This window comes from Pantherophis guttatus, chromosome 2 (genome assembly GCF_059756535.1).
Source record: "Pantherophis guttatus breed Tessera chromosome 2, ASM5975653v1, whole genome shotgun sequence".
In the NCBI taxonomy this organism is placed as follows: Eukaryota; Metazoa; Chordata; class Lepidosauria; order Squamata; family Colubridae; genus Pantherophis; species Pantherophis guttatus.
Genome location: NC_142064.1, coordinates 107,498,721 through 107,519,806, shown reverse-complemented (window position 1 = coordinate 107,519,806; position 21,086 = coordinate 107,498,721). Strand labels below are relative to the sequence as shown.

Here is a 21,086-nt window from a genome sequence, read left to right as displayed (position 1 = left end):
CCCTAATTAGAAAAATGAAACAAGACCTAGATAGCTGGAAAAAAATAAGACTATCACTTTTGGGCAAGATAGCCACAATTAAGATGAACATTCTCCCCAGAATATTATTCTTATTCCAAAATATACCGATAAATTTAGATAAAAAATTTTTTTTAGAATTAGACAAAATCATCAGAGAATTTATATGGGAGGGGAAAAAACCGAGATTTTCCATTAAAATTTTAAGGGGCAAAAGAGATATAGGCGGATTTGGACTCCCGGATTGGGAAACATACTACAGGGCAGCTAAGCTAGTTTGGTTAAGAGACTGGATCACCCTGGAAAATGAGAGGATTCTCACTTTAGAAGGCCATGACTTGCAAAAAGGCTGGCACGCCCACATTTGGGACACGGAGAAGAAAAGGAAGACACATTTCCATAGACATAAAATTAGAGACTCCTTGATTCAAACATGGACTCAGATTAGGCAAAAATATTACAAAAAAATCCCAAATTGGCTCTCAACGATGGAGGCCCTGACCCACCCAAATAGGTGGGAGAGGGAGAAAATGGGCAGATACAAAGATATTTTAGACGAAGGAGGGAGGCTTAAACCAAATGACACCTTACGAGAGCAAGGAATAATTTTAGATTGGTGGACCTACTCACAAGTAAAATCCAGATATCAGAGAGATAAAGAACAATACGGTTTAGAACTTGGACCAAATGGATTGGATAAAGTCCTGATGGGAACAAATAAAAAGATTCTGGCAAAACTATACAATTATTTATTAGGCGACGATAAGTTCGAAGATGTCACAAAGAACCAAATAATTGCATGGGAGAAAAATATAGGGCGTGATATAAATTTTGGGGAATGGGAGGAGGCATGGAACAGAAATCTTAAACTCACTAGAGCTGTGGCATATAAGGAAAACCATTACAAAATGTTGCATAGATGGTACCTAACCCCGGCCAGACTAGCAAAGATATATCCCAATATACATCCCAACTGTTGGAAATGTGGCTATGGTCAAGGCACCTTCTTTCACATGTGGTGGACATGCCCGGAAGCGAAAGGATACTGGAATAAAATTAGGAGATGATTACAAGAAATAACTGACGAAGATATTGAATTAACACCAGAGATTTTCCTCTTGGGAATAATAAAGAAGCCATATAGAAAGGAAATGACACATTTAATGGTCCACATAATTACAGCCGCTAGATTGGCATACGCACAGTACTGGAAAGAGAAAACTCAACCACCAGAAGAGCGTACAATCAAGAAAATACTCGAGTGCGCAGAGATGACTAAATTAACTTATGAATTAAATGATGAGAAATCAGTTTACTATATGGTGTGGGAAAGGTGGTACAAGTGGTTGCATGACAAAATGGAAGAAAGATCTAAAGGTGTGTTAAATATTGGTTAAAAGTGAGTTGAAATGTCACCAAGTACTATTTATGTAAATAGTTAAAACACTGCACATCCGATACTAACTGAAAATGTTATTATACTTATGTGTTTTATGTTTCTGTTTGAATGTTTGTTTTTCCTTTTTCTCTTTTTTTTATTTCTTTTTTTGTTTTGTAAAAAACCTCAATAAAGTTTCTATAAAAAAAAAGAAAATTGTATTGGTCTGCCTAGTTTATTAATCGGCAAATAAAATCTGATCTGTGCCATCATGAATTAAATTTTGAAGTTTGCAGAAAGAATAACTTTTTCTCCAGTATATAAAGCAACCTTCTGCAACTCCCTCCCACATAGTCTCTGATGCTTTCAGGAAAAAAAAAATCAAGTGAATCAAGTGCTGCTTATGTGTATAACTCCAGATATTGCTGTCTCTGAGGTAATTCTGAATTACTGATTGTGTTGCAATCTATAAACAGAAAGCTATCTGAATATACTGCCAAAACAAATTCAGTTTAGGTGAAAATTTATAAGCTTCAAAATAAAAACACTTTAAGCAAGAGTCTAATGAAAATAGAATTCAGGCCTAGAAAATTGTGGTAATTTTAGAGGCTATTAGGTCCCAATAATAGCTAGTTATTTTAATGATTATTTTACTGGGAATAACATCAGAATGTTCAACATTCCCTACAATGGGATCCAACAGCTGCCTCTAGTAGTCAGTGTGAGTATTTTTAGGTTTATTAATACTTGTAGGTTGCCCTCACAGTTGGACTGGAGGAGTTGGAGTTAGAATAAATATACCCAATACTAAAGCTGAGGGAAGAACTTGAAACAGAAAGTTATGCTTGCCACTGGTTTACTTACCAGCAGCTGAAAGAAAAGTTCAAATTGGATAAAAAAATACTATGGATTTGACTTTGTTAAAAATGAATAGGAACTTTCATTATGTGGCAACAATGAACATATTGCTAAGATTTATAAAAAGTTATTGAAATTGAATTTGGAAAACATTGTATGATTCAGTGGGCAAGGAATTTTTGATATAATGTGATGCTTGAACAATGGGAAAATATGTGGACAAAGGATTTAAAATTTACATTAAATTATAATCTAAAAGAGAATTTCTACAAGATGATGTATCATTGGTATTTAACCCCAGATAAGTTATCTACGATGTATAAAGTCATGTCAAATGAATGTTGGAAGAGTAAAAATAAAGAAGGGACTTTTTATCATTTATGGTGGACATGTGATAAAGCAAAACATTTTTGTAGTATGATTCATATTTTAATACAGAAAATTCTGAAAATGGAGATAAAAATGAAATCAGAACTTTTCCTTTTGGGTCTCATGGAAAAAGAACTGGAGGAAAAAAAATTGAACTTTGTTGCTATATATGTTGACAGCAGCAAGTCTATTGTATGCACAAAATGGAAGGACACTTCGATTCCTACCATGGAAGAATGGCTGCAGATATTGATGGAAATGGCAAAACTGTCTACTTTGATTAAAGAAAAGAACATACCGTATTTTTCGGAGTATAAGATGCACTTTTTCCCCTCCTAAAAGAGGCTGAAAATTTGAGTGCGTCTTATACTCTGAATGTAACCCCGCCCACCTGCCGCCCCCCACCCTTCAGCCCCCATGCGTCCTCTTCCTGGCTGCAGACATTGCCACTGACAATGGCTTGGGTTTTTGGTGTCCGTGTGTCACGTTTTCAGCCTCCAAATGCTCTGTTTTAGAGCCCTTCAAGGCTATGAGGATCGCCAAAGCACATCACCCTTGATTGCTGCCCGAAAACGCAATGCGTTTGGAGGCTGAAAGTGCGACGCATGGTATCTAAAATGGCTACCCGGAACAGCTACTGCCTTCTCTTACCCCTTCCATGCTTCACTTGCTTTAGTCACTGGAGCGCCCTCCGGAAATCAGCTGTGCTTTTGAAGCTGTTTTTCAGCTCCAATGTGGCCCTTGTGAGCGAAGAGATCTTCCGCACTTTGCCTGCTTTTCTAATTGCTGCTCCCTCTGACGATCAGCTGTGCTTTAGAAATTGTTTTTTAGTTCCAACCAGCCCCAATCTCAAAATCAGCGAGCGAACTAATGTGCTGAAGCTGACCAGGCTAAGGACACTAGCCAGATGAATACCTGGCAGGCAGAATTTCTTTTTTCCTATTTTCTTCCCCAAAAACTAAGGTGCATCTTACATTCCGGTTCATTTTATACTCTGAAAAATACAGTAAGTACTTTTGTTTCCACATGGAAACCGCTTTTGAACTTTGTGCTTGATGTGGAAAAGAATGTAACTCTGATTTTGTGTTTTACAGATTAAACTGATAGAACTGTATAGAAATGACTTGTTCATACTATTATGGAAAAGCAAAAAACTGTGATTTGATGTTAATGGCTTATTTTACTGTAAGAGAGAGAGTTGGAAGTCAATGCTTCTTTTCCACCCCCCTATCTTTCCTAACTTCACGTCCCACTTTCCCCTCCCCTCTCACTGTTCTTTTATTTACTTTTGTATTTTGTATTTTATAACCTATAACTTAATAAAAAATGTAATATGGCAAGAAGAATAAATATTTGCATGAGTAATAGGGTGAAGATACATAGGATGATATTTTAGTTACACTGCAGTATATTATTAAATTTAGTGTCAAGGTATTTAGTATTTAGTGTCAAGAGTATTTTTTTCTAGATGGTGATCATCTTAACGTGACCTCACATGTAAACCACACAAGACCATGTAAAAGCAGAGGAGAATTGAAACAAGACACTTCAACCAAAGATCCACTGATTATGTTGCCTAGCCTGATAATGAAACATGCAGATGCCAAACAGCAAGCTCGGAGAATAAACCACCACCAAGAAAAAATGAGTTTCATCTTTAATCTTTAGAAGATATGGAAGAAACAGCAGGAATATCTAAACATTTTTGTCACAAATTAACAAACTGTTCAAAAACAGCAGAGGAATATAGGAGTAGATAAACATTGTTGAACTGGATAAAAATATTACTGATAATAAACCATTTTTTCCTTGTGTTAGTGGAAGACAGCAAATAGGTTAGTATTTAAATGTTCAAGCAAATAATCTGTCTGGACTATAGAACCATCTGAACCAGTTTGTCTTTCCAATCAGATGTACTGATGGAAATGAGTGCAGATTTCAGTTTCTGAGAGCAGAAGATCACTTTAAGGCCACCTGCTGAACACAAGATGCCAAGAATAGGAGAGACTTTAAATTGTTTCAGGATTGTGGTCTCAGTGCCTGGGTTCACATACCACACCAAATAATAACATGGCTTATAGGATTTTGCTTTAGGATATTGTGTGGACTCATTCAATGTGGCTCATTCAACAAACAAAACGTGAACAACAAACAAACTTTTTCAAATTGGATTCACACCCACCCCAATATGAGAATCTTAGAAAAAAATGGTCTAGGAAATAAAACAAATGTGGAGGCAAAGGTTTCTGAAATATAAAAATTAATTTCATTTTCAGTGGAAGATAATTATTTACAGAAAATTGTAGGAATTATTCAACCATACTAGCAATAGATTTATTTATTTTAAAACCCACAAACTAAATTAAGTCTGATTTAATTGAATTCATGGTACATTTTAAACCAGCAATTTAACATTTTAATTTGTTTCAGTTGAACATGTTATGATTTTCCATGTTTATTATTTTCTTAATGCCTTAATAAACATGTTAGTCTTTAATATGTCACAAACCTTTATTGCTTTGAACTAAGAAACATATTCTGAATGTCCCACTATGTCAGTCCATAGGAGACAAACAATGAAATTATGCATCACGAAATTCCAATGCAAAGTCCACTCCATTTGTATTTGTCAGCAGAATTTCCAACCTGACATTGTAAACCACATTTTGGGCTTAATGTAATTAGTTGCAGGTGCCTCTCTATCCCATTGCTTAGAAAAGGTGAGCAAACTCTTTGGTGCAGAAGGTTATCTAATTCTTTTTATAGTTTTATACTAAGGCTGTATGATATGTTTTCATTTAGGATTTCATTCTGATGCTCTGAATGTGGAGAAATCTTGCTTTTCCAGGGAGATTCTGGATACTAGTCTTGGGCTGGTGGCTGAGGAGATTGAAGCACCTGGGTTTTCTATTGTTGGTCTGATTTCCTGGTTTGATTTCTTGTGGAATAAAAAAGATCAAAAGATGAGAAAGGGAAAGTTACAAAAAATGTTAGATGATGAAAAAAAGCATGAGGATAAACTCCAGACATAACCGAAATCTGACTTGCACTGGTGAGGTTACATACATACATACATACATACATACATACATACATACATACAGTACATATATACATACATAAAAAGGTAAAGGCTCCCCTCGTGCATATGTGCTAGTCATTCACGACTCTAGGGAGCAGTGCTCATCTCTGTTTCAAAGCCAAAGAGCCAGCGCTGTCCAAAGATGTCTCCGTGGTCATGTGGCTGGCATGACTAAATGCCAAAGGCTGTTACTTTCCCACCAAAGTAGTCCCTATTTTTCTACTTGCATTTTTTATGTGCTTTCGAACTGCTAGTTTGGCAGAAGCTGGGACAAGTAACGGGAAATCACCCCGTTCTGCAGCACTAGGGATTCGAACTGCTGAACTGCCGACCTTTCAATCGGCAAGCTCAGCATCTTAGCCATTGAGCCACCACATCCCTGGGACATACATACATACATACAGTTAGAGCAATTAACCAATGGAATAACTTGCCTTCAGAAGTTCTGGGTGCTCCATCACTGGACATTTTCAAGAAGGGACTGGAAAACCTTCCAGTCCCCTTCCAACTCTGGTATTCTGTATTCACTTTTAGAACATAGAAAATAATAGAGTTGGAAGGGACCTTGGATATCTTCTAGTCCAACCTCCTGCTCAAGCAGGAGACCCTATACCCATGATGGCAAACCTATGGCACGCGTACCACAGGTGGCACAGGGAGCCATATTTGTGGGCACGCGAGTGTTGCCCTAGCTCAGCTCCAGAGTGCATGCGTATGCCAGCCAGCTGATTTTCGGGCCTTTTGGGCCCACCAGAAATTGGAAAACAGGCTGTTTCTGAGGGTGGGGGTGGGGAAGGCCGTTTTCGCCCTCCCCAGGCTCCTAGAAAGCCTCTGAAGCCTGGGGAGGGCAAAAAACAGGCCCACCGGGCCATCGCGGGCCAAAAGCGGTGGGAGCGCAGGGGGTCGTGTAATGGAGCTCCCACAAATTCTGAAGACAAGCTATTCCATTGGTTAATTGCTCTAACCATTATAAATTTTCTCCTTAGTTCTACCTAGATGTGATGAGTTACTTCTTAAGGTGTCACTTCTTCAAGTGACGTGACCTGCCCACCAATTCTTCGATAGCTTACCTCTGAAATGATGAACATACAGTTGTCAAAGGATGTCTCTGTGAGAAGAAACAATGTCATATAAACATCTTAAACTCTAAATAGGTTTATTTTTAAGGATGTTATTACACCTACATAGAAGTAGGATTATTGGTAATTAATTAATTTCTTTTACTGATTTTTACCTACTGTTACAGATTATGCTTTTTCATTATTTCAATAAATGAATATATCTGGTTCTCTCTAAACATACCCAAATTGCATCTTTTTATGGCTGTGGGAAGACAGCAAACAAAAAATAGAAGTCACCATGGCAAGGTTTAGACAAGAAGGAGGTTTGAGCACTGCCTTCTCGTGGAAACATGATTCTATTTATTTTTTTTTTTATTTTTTTTAGTTTATCAAACGTGTACAAGATAACAGGTTTATGTATAAACATGGATATGAACACAGGAAATGAGTACAAATAAATGGGGACAGTAGGACAGGGACGGTAGGCACACTGGTGCGCTTATGCATGTCCCCTTACAGACCTCTTAGGAATGGTGTGAGGACCACGGTAGACAGTTTAAGGTTGAAGCTATGGGGGTTTGAGGATGTAACAACAGAGTCAGGTAGAGAATTCCAGGCCTTGATCACTCTATTGCAGAAGTCGTATTTTCTGCAATCGAGTTTGGAACAGTTTGTATCTATTGTTTGCCCGTGTATTATTGTGGTTGAAGCTGAAGTAGTCGTTGACAGGTAGGATGTTGTAGCAGATAATTTTGTGTACTATGCTTAGGTCAAACCATAGGCAGCGTAGCTCAAGGTTGTCCAAGCCCAAAATTTCAAGCCTGGTGGCATAAGGTATTCTATTGTGAGCAGAGGAGTGGAGTACTCTTCTCATGAAATACCTCTGGGCCTGCTCAATTGTATTAATGTCCAATATACAGTGTGGATTCCAGGCAGACGAGTTGTATTCAAGGATTGGTCTGGCAAAGGTTTTGTATACCCTAGTTTGCAGTACAGTGTTACTGGAGAAGAAGCTTTGCAAAATTAGGTTAACAACTCTTAATGCTTTTTTGGCAATGCTGTTACAGTGAGCTCTGGGGCTTAGATCGTTTGAGATGAGTACTCCTAGGTCCTTGACAGAGTGAGGGTCATCTACAAGGTCATATCCGTGCAGCTTGCTTTTGATGTTCTGATTTTTGTTGCCAATGTGTAAGACAGAGCATTTGTTAGTTGAGATTTGGAATTGCCAATTGTTTGACCATTCTGACACATAGTTAAGGTCACTTTGTAGGGCAGCAGTATTGTTGGTGGTGTTAAATAGTTTTACATCATTAGCGAAGAGGACGCAGCTGCTTATAATATGATTGCAAAGGTCATTTATGTAAAGCAAAAAGAGTGTGGGTCCTAAAACGCTGCCTTGGGGGACACCGCTGTTAACTGGTGCACGGTTTGATAGAGCGCTCCCTATTTTGACTACTTATTGCCTGTTTGACAGGAACACGGCTATCCACTTGTGAAGGGATCCGGAAATGCCGTAAGAGCTTAGTTTTAACAGTAGTTTGTCATGTACCACTGAATCAAAGGCTTTGCAGAAGTCTACGTAAATTGTATCTATTGCTTTACCCTTCCACAAAGTTTTATCCAAAGCTAAGCTATTAAATTGCTGTTTTCTCCAACAATCAGTTTCTTGAATTCTACTGAGAAACTGCCTCATTGCTGGGGATTTCTTTTGCTTTACAAACTTTCCTTTGAGGCTATTGATCCACTGTCATCCTCATGTAATGAATGAGCTGGGTGATGGGATATGACCAGACAGATGTTGGTTGTTTTCCTCTTCAGTTGTGGGGAATGGGACACATAGTGCAAACTCTCTTTAAATTTAAATTAAACTATCAGTTCTTTCTTTCCAATAACCAAATAGCTTGCCTCTGCTGAGTCTTTCTCATTTCATATGTGTTTTTTCACAAATACTTCTAACCTAAATATTACATTGGGAATAAAAATAGTCCAATATTTCTAAATATGCATCATTATGCTCTTTGAGAGGGGGCACTTCCTTGACATGTCAATAAATATCATTACCTTATTTGGTATCATTACCTTCTTTGATCCTGGGAAGGGGCATCTGTGAACTCCAACAAGAACTAGTTCCAAGCCAAGTATTGGTGACTTCTAGCTTTCTCTGCTGGTAATTCACCTCCCTGGCTGCCCAGCTCTGATATGTCATAGCAATTGGAACTTCAGTTACATTTTACATACCTGCAGTGGGATAGTTTGTTTCTGCCCAGCAGGACTTCAGCTTCCTAAGCAAACAAAGTATCGTATCAACTAATAGTCATATTTGGCCATCCTAAATGCATCATTGAATCTGAAAAAGGGCAATTTGAAGGAGACATAGGGGAAGGAGAGGGGAAGAGAAAAAACTGGCTATGTCAAGTATCAAAATAAGACTTGTGGTCTGTAAAAATTAAATAGGAATGGGTGTTTCACAATTATTAGGAGCTGGCAGCAATGCCTTCTTTGCAGCATTTCAATAATTTGTACCAATTTGCTGGGGAACATTTTCTTCAAGGGGAAACATCTCAAAGGGGACTCATCAATACTCTAGTAAAGTAGACAACAAGTGACCCGGTCCCTACCACAAATTCTGAGCACCATAATTTAGGATAATCTCTCACCTTTTCTTCTTTCTTCTTTTAACTAGTAAGAAAGGGAAAATGAGGATGCATTAGGAAATAATATTATAAATACTGTGAGACAAAAGCCTGGCACACCCATTTAGAGAAAGATCAATTGAAGATCAAACAGCAATGTGCTCAGAGTGTGCCTCACTATTTAAAACTTTATTTTGTGCCTATACTACTTTGCTTTACATTAATTCCAGGATGCTACCCCATCCATGGGGAGATGGTCTACCTCTACTATATCTCCTCTTCCCTCCCTTTAGCTTCCCATAGGGACATACAAATTTGTCTTTATGTGTCCAAATCATTTTCAAGTCATTTTCTTGACCTGGAAGAATTTCTGGCTTGGCTTTATACAGATCAAATACATCAATATTTGCTCCCTTGATAAGTTTGCACTCTATTTCTGTCTTGTATTTTATTAATATGTTTTTAAAATATGTTTCTATTACATTTGAAGTTTAATAGAAACATAGTAATTTAAGCACATTACAAATAAATAATTGTTTACCAGGCTGCAAAGAGAAATTCCAGTAATTAAAACCTCTTCCTTTATCACAGATAAAACTATTTTAATAATTAATTAGTAGGAAATAATTAAATCTAGAAGATACAATTATCTTTCTAACAGTCCACACTGGACCAGATATCACTGTAGTATACACAATAATACAGTTGGAAGGGACCTTGTAGATCATCTAGTCCAACCCCCTACTCAAGCAGGAGATCCTATATCATTTTTGACAAGTGGCTGCCAGTATATTCTTAAAAGCCTCCAGTAATGAAGTACCCACAAATTCTAAAGGCAAGCTGTTCCATTGGTTGATTGTTATCACTGTCAGAAATTTTCTCCTTATGTCTAGGTTAAATCTCTCCTTGTTCAGTTTCCATCCATTATTCCTTGTCTGGCCTTCAGGTGCTTTGGAAAATAGCCAGTGGTGGGACCCCCTTGACCCCCTCCTCTCTGTGGCAGCGCCTCAAATATTGGAACACTGCTATCATGTCTCCTCTGGTCCTTCACTAGACTAGCCATGCCCAGTTCCTGCAACCGTTCATTGTACGTTTTATTCTCCAGCCCCCTAATCATATTGACTGCTCTTCTCTGCACTTTTTCTAGAGTATCAACATCTTTTTTTTATAGTGTGGTGACCAAAACTGAATGCAATATTCTAGGTGTGGTCTTATTAAGGCTTTATAGAGCAATACTAGTACCTCACGTGATCTTGATGTTAATGCAACTTAGGGTTGCATTGGCTTTTTGGAGTGCTGTCAGACATTGCTGGCTCATATTTAATTGATTGACCACTAGGACTCCAAGATCCCTCTCAGAGTTATTGCTATTAAGCCAGGTTTCACCTACAGTAATCTGTATTTGTAGGACTTTACTTTTCTCTTCATTGAATTTCATTTTTTTAGATAGGGCCCAATGTCCATCTGGATCTTCACCCTATCATGTAGAGTGCTGGCTATTCCTGCCAGTTTAGTATCATCTACAAATTTGATACATTCCCCTTCTATTTGTAATTGGTAATTGGTTTTTTAAAATTATTATTATGAACATATTATTTTTCCATATTATTATGGAAAAATCATGCCTGGGACATGGGAAGATAATAAAGAAAACATCTGTCTAGAATAGCCTGACAGTAATTATCCAAAATCTTCATTTTAAAAAATTGAGCCAAGAATTGGCCATTCCTGCTGAAAGGCAAAAAGATTATTACTCAGTTTAAAAGTAATAGTAGCCACAGTTGGGGAACATTCATCCTTTTTTTCCCTTGCATACATTGATATTATTAAGATGCAAATTAAAAGAGAAAGAAATATGTTCTCTTTACAATGTTAGAACAAAAACATCCCCTGCATGCAACCATGCTCACAGACAAACTAGTAACTTATAATTACTAATTAAACTAATAATGACTGGCTTATAATATAAGCCAAAATGTTTGCCAAACATTTAGCCTTTTGTCAAGAGCATAGCATTGCTACTCATTGGGTGATAAAGCCTGTGCAGTCACAGAGCACAGCTGCTTTGGCTGAGTTGTTTTTCAGGTATGTGTCAAAAGGCTAAACGTGAAAGAAGCATGTCCCAGAAGTCTCCATCCTAGGCAGCATCTGTACTAGTCAGTCTGAAATAGACACCCAGTTCCTGCATTCCACCTACAGTATGCGGTTGTTCCCACAGCTGCAGAGAGGATCAGAACCAAAAGCAGAATTCCAGTTACACAAAAGGTAATGGGGAGAAACCAGGCTGCACCTGGAAATGGAGGAAAGATCAGATACAGTTACAGAAAATAATAAAAGAAGAGTGCATCCTTATCCTTTCTTTTCTTTAGGTAATAGAGAAAGCAGAAGGTTCCTCTTTCTCTTCCCAATCACTGTCTGTTTCTCCAACCCCAGTTCTGCCTCAGATACAGTAGTGTATAGCATATAATATATGGACTAGCAATATATATTAACTTTTCATCTAGATTAGTACAACACAATAAAATATAATGCAGTATAACAAGTTTCCATCTTTCCCATAGCAGTCCTGCTTGTGGGACTTCTATTGGGAGCTGGAGTTTCCTGGCCAGAAACATTGGCTATATCAATAACCAACAACTGCTTACCTCCAGAAGTGAAAAAACAAGGGTGGATATCCTTTAAATAAACAAGAAAGGTGGAAGAAAATGTCCAATGTCTGGATAGCTTCTGCCAAGCTAGAGCCAGGCAGCCCAGCATGGCATATCCTCAAATCTAATTTCTCCAACACTTGTTGGTCACTTTTCAGAGAGGATACTTTTGCCAAGCTGGACAACCCTTTTGTTGCTGCTACATAGGAATGAAGGGAGCTGAGGAGAGTCCAATATGCCTGGAAGCCCCAAAGTGGGGAAAATTACTGTTGGCAAGGAAAGCTTTTGCTGTAGCACTTACCTTTGGGGGATCAGATGAGGAAGGAAGGAAGGAAGAGCTGAAACACAAGGTGAGAGGACTAGGTACTATCCCTGATCCAGGGGTGGGATTCAGCTGGTTCGGACCAGTTCGGGAGAACCAGTTGTTATGATTTTGGGCAGTTCAGAGAACCAGTAAAATTGACCACTGGCTAGCCCCGCCCACCCCACCCCACCCCACCCTGCCCTGCCCTGCCCTATATATTATCTTCCCTTCACCACGCGGTCCAGCTAATCTCTGTGCTTCATCTCCGTGCCTCGCCCGCTCTGCTCACCAAAGGTAAGCATGCTGCCCGCTCGCCCTTCGCCTCGGGTCAGGGCCCAGGGACACAGCATTCCCTGGCTCCAGCCTTGCCATGGAGCCACTGCCCACTCGCTGCCCACCTCAGACAGGTCGGGGATAAACCAGCTGTGTCATTCCCCAGCTCTGGCCTTGCCTGGGAGCTGCCGCCTGCTCTCTGCCATCCCCCTCTAGCTTCAAACTATGTCCAGGTTCTTCTTACCTAAAGCGCTGCAGTGGAGATCTTGCAGCCATCCCTTGCCGACAGGGCCGGATTTAGATGAAAAGAGGCCCTAGGCTATTCCACTTATGAGGCCCTTTCACCAGTGGTGGGATTCAATTTTTTTAACAACAGGTTCTGTGGGCATGGCTTAGTTGGGGGTGTGGCTTGGCAATCATGTGACTGGGTGGGCGTGGCTAGCTGGTCACATGACTGTGTAGGCGTGGGTAGCTCATCATGTGACCGGGTGGGCGTGGCTATGTGCATAGGGACTACTCAGAGGGCTGAAAAAAGTCATTTCTGACTGGGCCTCGCACTTTTGACCGGTCCTCACACTTATGACCATCCTCACATTTATGCCCGTGCAGCTTTCTTAACAATCATGTCACTCATTTCACAACTGCTTCTCTTCACCATGGTGACAAGATAGGGCAAAAACGTAAAATGTGAGGACAGTCGTAAGTTCGAGGACTGGTCAAAAGTGCGAGGACCAGTCAAAAATAACTTTTTTAGCCCTCTGAGTAGTCCATATGCACAAAAGGACTACCCAGAGGGCTGAAAAAAGTGATTTCTGACAGGTCCTCGCACTTTTGACCGGTCTTCGCACTTATGACTGGTCATCATTTATGCCCATTGTAGCATTCTTAACTACCATGTCACTCATTTCACAACTGCTTCTCTTCACCATGGTGACAAGATAGGGCAAAAACGTAAAATGTGAGGACAGTCGTAAGTTCGAGGACTGGTCAAAAGTGCGAGGACCAGTCAGAAATAACTTTTTCAGCCCTCTGAGTAGTCCATATGCATAAAAGGATACAGCAATAGAGAGGGATGAAGGAAGGGAAGGGAAATTAGAGTAGGAGTGAGGGTAAGAGAGGGAGGAAGAGAGGAGGAGAAGGAGAAAGGAAGAGGAAGTAGGGAGGAGAAGAAGAGGGGGAGGAAGAGAAAGTAAGAAGGAAAGAAAAGAGAGAGGTGGTAGGTTTGAGGAGAAAGATTGCTGTACCATAAAAAAGATGAAAGGGAAGAAAGCCAACCCCAAACAAATATAAAGATATTAAGATAAAGAATGAATTGTTAAACTTTAAAGAATAAAAGAGAACAAATATGAATAAATAACAATAATTAGAAACACACATACAAACATACAATGTATTTTCTTTGAACAGAGTATTTGGCTGGTTCATAAATTTAAACCACAACTTAACCATTTCTGCTTTCAACACAATATACAATTAATAGTATCTCAATTATTACAATTCCCTAGTTAAATAGAGCTTTTTTTCTTTTGTGTTTTAAAATCCTGAACTCTCCTCTTTTTCTCTAAATTTCCCATTGTTTGCACGTACCTTTTTTGGTGAGGAAAAAGAAAAGAATTCTGCCTGCCTAATTTTCCAACCTTGCAGCAACAGCAAAGCAGTTTCAGTTTCGTTTCTTTGCAAGGAAGCAGAAGAGCCCTGAGCAAAACAGCGGAGACAAATCAGCTGAGAGCCGGGAGGCCAATTAGCCTATGCTGAAGCTCCGTGGGCCAATAAAATTACAAAAAAAAACAACACCGAACCCTTTGTTAAATTGCTGGCTCCCCGGCCCCCCCCCGCCCCCAGAATCCTACCACTGTGTAGGCCCCTCTTGATCTTGAGGCCCTAGGCTGAAGCCTAGTTAGCCTATAGGAAAATCCGGCCCTGCTTGCCGAGGCTTACTTGCTCGCAGAGATGCTCCATGTGGTCTCCAGGTCAGCAGCTGTTTCTCTCTGCTGCTGCTCTTGCTGGGAGAGAGAGAGCATCTCTTGTGCAATTTAGCAGCTGTGAGCTGCCACTTTCCTCTAAGTCCCATACACATTCAACATGGCTGCTGCTTCTCTGTGCTGTGCGCTTTCCAGATGGGACTTAAACAAAAACAGCAGCTCACTGCTTCTAAATTGCACAAGAGACGCTCTCTCTCCTAGCAAGAGCAGCAGTGGAGAGAAGTAGCCGCTGTCCTGGAAAGCAGAGATGGAGCGGAGCAGGCCCCAAAAGGCCCTCACCGTGTGGGGGAAGCTGTGCATGCGCGGAAGCCATGCGCGCATGAATGCACAGAAGCCATGCCACATTTTCGGCGAACCAGTTAAGTGGGTTGAATCCCACCACTGCCCCGATCCCACAGAAAAATATGCCCACATTAAGGTTCCAAGCTGGAAACTGTGAGACTATGAGTTCTAACCCTGCCTTAGGCATAAAGCCAGCCATCTGGGTGACTTTGGAAGGCAGTGGCAAACCACTTCTGAAATCTTGCCAAGAAAACTGCAGGACTTGTCCAGACAGTCACTAAGAGTGAAGACTGACTTGAAAGTACAGAAAGGGGCCAGCATTGCAAAACTATACTACTACTTCAATTAAATTTTGTATAAAGATAGTCCTTAACGTACGATCACAGTTGAGCCCAAAATTTATGTTGCTAAGCAATTCATTTGTTAAGTGAGTTTTGCCTCATTTTATGACTTTTATTGTCATTAAATGAACTTTTGTAAGTCAAGGATTACCTATAGTAGGGGAAAAATGTGTTTTGACCCAGGGCTGCACCCAATTTTCTATCTTACTTGGTGCTACAGGGGTACAGTTGATACTGATAGAGTGCATAGAATCAAGAATTTGGACCATGTTTTGTGTTTTTGAAAAGTTCAAGGGGAAAAATTGGGGATTTTAGCTTTATAGATCAACCAGGCAAGGAAATATTAGCTTATTCCTGCCATCAATAATTTACCATAAAACTTTATATAATTTACAGAATTAGAATTACAGAATATCAGAGTTGGAAGGGATCTTGGAGGTCTTCTAGTCCAAACCCCTGCTCAAGCAGGAGACCCTATACCATTTCAGACAAATGGCTGTCTAGTCTCTTCTTAACAGTCTCCAGTGATGGAGCACCCACAACATCTCGTGGCAAGCTGTTCTCCAGTGATTAATTGTTCTCACTATTAGGAAGTTTCTCCTTAGAAGAAGGTTGCTTTTCTCCTTAATTAGTTTCCATTTGTTGCTTCTTGTCCTGCCTTCAGGTGCTTTGGAGAATAAATTTACTCTCTCTTCTTTGGGGCAGCTCCTCAGATATTGGAAGGCTGCTATCATGTCACAGTTTTCTTCTTTTGCTAGTTCTTCTTTTCACTAGACTAGACATACCCAATTCCTGCAACCGTTCTTTGTATGTTTTAGCCTCTTAATCATCTTTGTTGCTCTTCTCTGCACCCTTTCCAGAGTCTTAACATCTTTTTTATATCATGGTGACCAACACTGACAAACAAAGTTAAGAAACAGCCAAGGAAGAAGCAAAAGGAAAAGAGCTACCATGGGCCTCCCTCGACTTCAAAAGACTGGCATTGGTGCCTGGAAGGACAAAGACCACTGTGGCCCACAAAACCCCTCCCTCAGCAGCTGAGAAAGAGGGGCTGCCACAACATTCACCTTCCTCAGCCCACAAGATTTTGGCCCTCCAGTGTCAGCAAGTTCAGGGCCCCAGATCCGCCCAGACTATCCAGAGTTGCTCACTCAATTTAACAGATTATTTCAGGTAAAAGAGTGTCCATTAAATACAAATGTTTATTAAATCTAAACTGATGTAGTTAATGTAATTTACATAGATGAGTAATTATATAATTGATGTTTTATGCAAATGACATAAATGACATAAAGTAACAATTGAATAATTATGTACAAAATGCTATCATTAATAATGAAAAAAGACTCTGTTGTCTTGACGAATGTCAGAAAAAACGATTTGTCTATTATTTCAGGTGTAAAGTCTGATTGCAGATTTGTGATATTCCATCCAACACTTGTTAATTGAAGGCTCATTATATTAATTTCACTTTACATTAAAAATGGGAAAAATGATTTCCAAACAGAGTGAGTACAACTCTTGCCCATCCTACTGCCTAAACATTTTTTCACATTGTTTGAGAAATACTTACCCTTCACTGTAATCTCCAGGACTTGGCTAAATTCAGACTCCTGCAACTGACTCCCATTATAGAGCCCATACTGACATCTATACCTGCCCCCATCTCTAGTCTTCACATTTTCCAGAAGGAAGGTAACATTATGCTGAGCCTCTGCAGCAGGCAAAGTCTTCAGTGCCTTGGATTCATTATTCTTGAACAAAAAAAACCAACCATCCATGTATTTACTGGGTGCAAAACATGCTATCTTGAGAGAATCTCCTTCAGTCACTTCATCAGAAAGAACATTCAGGAAAATATGTGGAGAGGGAAATCGGCGGAAAGCTGCCATGCAACCTAAAACAGCATAAAATAGAATGCGAAGGACTGAAATTTATAGACATTGTATTAAAATATTAGAAAACAACAATTATGGATACAAATTCATGCCATTTTGGCAAGGTTTCAATTTATGAAATGATATTAATCAGTCTTATAAATATTTCCAACAAATGACAAAATAAATCAGAGTAGTTTTTTAGAAGAATGAAGTGTAGTTCGCAAGCTGTTTGTTTTGGGCAAAGTACAGCCCCACAAAATCTTGCAGACAGTCCTGGAAACCTCCAAAATTCAGAATAACAGAGTTGGAAGGGACCTTGGAGGTCTTCTAGTCCAATCCCCTACTCATTCATTATCAAACTGTAATTTTTAATATGTTAGAAAAGGTCCTCAGCATCGTTTTTGTATCATCTGCATCAGAAATGAATGTAGTATTCCAAGAGTGGCCTCACTAGTGTGGTATAAAGCAGATTACTTTTTGTGATCTTGATGCTATCCCTATGTTGATGCAGCCTAGGATGGCATTGGCTATTTTGGCAGCTGCAGCATATTGGTAGCTTATACTTCAGTGGTGGTCCAGGAGGACTCATAAATCTCTCTCACAGGTATTACTGTTGAGCCATATCCCACTTAAGCTGTATCTATGCATTTGGTTTTTCCTACTTAAGTGCAGGACCTTATTTTTTTCACCACTGAACTGCATTTTCCTGGTAGGACCCAATGCTGAAGTCTGTCAAGATCCTTCTGACTCTTGAGTCTATCTTCCAAAGTGTTAGCCCCAGGTTGGCAAATTTGTTAAGTTCCCCTTCTATCCCCTCATCTAAATCATTTATGAATATCTTAAAGAGTACTGGGCCCAAGACAGAATCTTGAGGTATCTTACTGCATGCTTTCCTCCATGCAGACATAATTCCATTGAGGACTACACACAGGGTGCAGTTGCATTCATATTGTCTCCCCTAGGTTTTCAAATCTTGGTTAAATAGTAAGGATAACTGTGCTAATTATATGCCTTCACTTTCCATTTATTTATGATAGCATTTAGAAATGGATATAAGAGAAAAGAAAAAAACATACCAGTTAGAAGAAAAATAATTTTCAACTCCACATTACTATGGAACATCTCGTTATCTTTTGCAGACAGATATGGGAAATACCATTAACTTACAACAAAGTTTTGTAAGATTGAAATAACAAAAAGGAGAACATGCTTGCTTAATGAGGAGTTTTGCCATTTGAGGAAATTGCACTTTGTCTCTTTGCAAGGCGTTTCTACTTCCTGCTACAAATCAATTTTATAGATTCCTTCTCAAATTGTGGTCTCATCAAACCATGGAGGACAAAATCTAAATGGATTACTTGGTTTAAAGTCCATAGCCATCAGTTTGGGCAATCTGAACAAATTTCAAAACATGACATTAAAAAAATTAATACTCCATATATCTTTCAAAATAAAGTTCTAAAATGTTAAAATCTGACTGTTTATACTCTTGAAGAGTCTAATCCTAGGATACATTTCATTTCAACATTCTTCAATTTTTATACCTGTTACATCAACCAGCAAAAAATTGGACATGCTGTCAGGTATAGTTTCAGATACTCCTTCAAAGGTAGGCTGGTTTTCCTTTATAGCAAAGGCAGCATAAAGAGCTAGAGGGCAAAATTTTTATCATATGTGGTCATCTTGCAAATATGTGAAAATATACTGGATAAACATAACAGTGACAATGCAAAACTATTTAAGAAACAAATAATAATGAAACCTGAAGGTTTTCTTTTAGGTATGATGGGCAAGTCAATTGAAAAACAATTTGGAGTGCTATTCCTTCACATGGTGATGGCTGCAAGGATTGTACTTGCCAAACACTGGAAAGAAAAAGAGATGTCGACTGTTGAAGAATGGATTTTGAAATGACTGAATTAGCAAAGTTGGCAAAGATGTTTTAATTAGAAATAATGGACTAGACCAGGGGTGGGTTCTAAAATTTTTTACTACCGGTTCTGTGGGCATGGCTTATTTTGTGGGCGTGGTTTGATGGTCATGTGACAATTCTTTAGGATTTAGCAGAGGTACTAGTCTACCAGGCTTTTAACTGCTTGCAGAGCTGTACCGGTCTACCATTTGCTTTTGGAGGCACCGGTCTACTCAATTGTTTTTGGAGGCACCGGTCTACCCATTTGTTTTTGGAGGCACCGGTCTACCCATTTGTTTTGGGAGGCACCGGTCTACTCATTTGTTTTTTGAGCGCGCTGGTCTACCACCACACTGCCTTTTAACACTGATCAGCTGTAGGGTGGCCCTTTGAAGCCTTGCGGCAAGAGTTTAAACAGTTTTTTTTCCTTCTAGCTGATCAGCTGGGACTCGGGAGGCAGCAAATAGATTGGGGGTGGGGCCAAATAAAAGGTAAGAATAAAGCGGGGGAGGGGCGGGAGGACCCAGCTCCCGAACAAAGAGAACCAGTTCAGTGACGTCATATCGTCACTGCTATCAGCTTGGCCGAACCGGGAGAAACCCACCACTGGATTAGACACCTTTATAAGAGATTGGAAACCATTTGTGGACTTTCTACGTGCTAAATATAATAACAGATGGTTAACAGAGGGATTTGAAAATTAGTGTAATGTTTACCTCAGCCTGTTGACTGCTTTTTCATTATATGTGAGTATGTGTGTGTAACGGATTGCATTATTCAGTGAGTGAAGAACTTTGGATATAATGTAAAGCTTGAACAATGGGAGAATATGTGGACGAAAGGTTTAAAATTTATATTAAATTACAATTCAAAAGAAAAATTTTATAAGATGATGTAGCATTGGTATTTAACACCAGATAAGTTATCAAGAATGTATAAAGGTATTTCAAAGGAATGCTGGAAATGCTAATATAAAGAAGGGACTTTTTAACATTTATGGTGGATATGTGATAAAGCAAAGAAATATTGGAGTAGGATTCATATTCTAATACAGAAGATTCTTAAAGTAAATATAAAAATAAAAGTAGAAACTTTTTGGGGGGGTTTAATGGAAAAAGATTTGGGGGAAAAATTGAAACTTTGAAGTTATATATGTTGATGGCAGCAAGATTACTTTATGCACAAAAATGGAAGGATGCTTCGATCCCCACAGTGGACAAATGGTTGCAAAAGCTGATGGAATTGGCAGAGATGGCTAAATTGATTGCTTTGATAAAAGAAAAAAAATCAAAATACTTTTGTTTGTACTTGGAAACCGCTTCTGGACTTTGTGTTTGAGGTGGAAAAAAATGAAATTTGATTTTGGATTTTACTGATTAGATAGATCTGTTGTTATAGAAATGGCTAGCTTATACTGCTATGTAAAAGTAAAAAGTTGTGGTTCAATGTTATTTCTTATTCTACTGCACCAAAGGGAGTCAGAAGTCAATGTCTTTTTTTTCCCATTCTTTTTTACACTTTTCTCTCCCCCTCTATTTTTTCTATTATTTGCTTTTGTAGTTTATATTATGAACTAATAAAAAAAAGAGGGGGGACACAAAAGTTTCCAGTTCAGTCTTATGAAAGATTCAAAGAACAAACATGTTGCAATCCATATGAGGCCTCTTAGGGAAAGCAGAAGTCCTCTATTAGAACTAAAGTTCCCAGCTCAGTGAAAGGTCAAATTTTAAAAAGAGCTGTTGATTTATATTTTCTCTTGCAAGGAGAATCAGGAAAACTATTTGGTTTCATGAATCTCTATTTGGCTTAGGGGAGATTCAAGAAACAAACTTGTTGCAATCCCTATGAAACCCTTACAATCAATCCCAAAGGTACTTTCTTTTTCTTTGAAGATGTTTCACTTCTCATCCAAGAAGCTTCTTCAGTTCTGACTGGATGGTGGGGAATGGAAGGATTTATACTCCTTGCAGACAGCTGGTCATTTGCATTCTTTTAGAGAATTGTTGAGGCCTCTTGGAGTCATCTGTGTCATCAGGGTCACCTGAGTAGTGCAAATGGGTGTGGA

At 39.1% G+C, this 21,086-nt stretch overlaps 1 protein-coding gene across 2 annotated transcripts; it reads right to left on the bottom strand.

Annotated features, from left to right (window-relative positions):
* Positions 1-4,263: 4,263 nt before the first annotated feature.
* On the bottom strand, positions 4,264-18,266 carry C2H19orf38 (chromosome 2 C19orf38 homolog). Of its 2 annotated transcripts, XM_034411214.2 has the most exons (7): positions 18,186-18,266; positions 16,803-17,126; positions 11,597-11,689; positions 9,424-9,445; positions 9,005-9,048; positions 6,776-6,813; positions 4,264-5,561 (listed from the first exon to the last, which is right to left on the bottom strand). In XM_034411214.2, the coding sequence occupies exons 1-7, from the start codon at positions 18,229-18,231 to the stop codon at positions 5,430-5,432; spliced, it is 699 nt and encodes a 232-aa protein (XP_034267105.1). In that variant the 5' UTR covers positions 18,232-18,266; the 3' UTR covers positions 4,264-5,429. The 2 variants fall into 2 exon arrangements, with proteins under 2 accessions (XP_034267105.1, XP_034267106.1); XM_034411215.2 differs by lacking the exon at positions 11,597-11,689 and having other exon boundaries at positions 5,314-5,561.
* Positions 18,267-21,086: the final 2,820 nt, after the last annotated feature.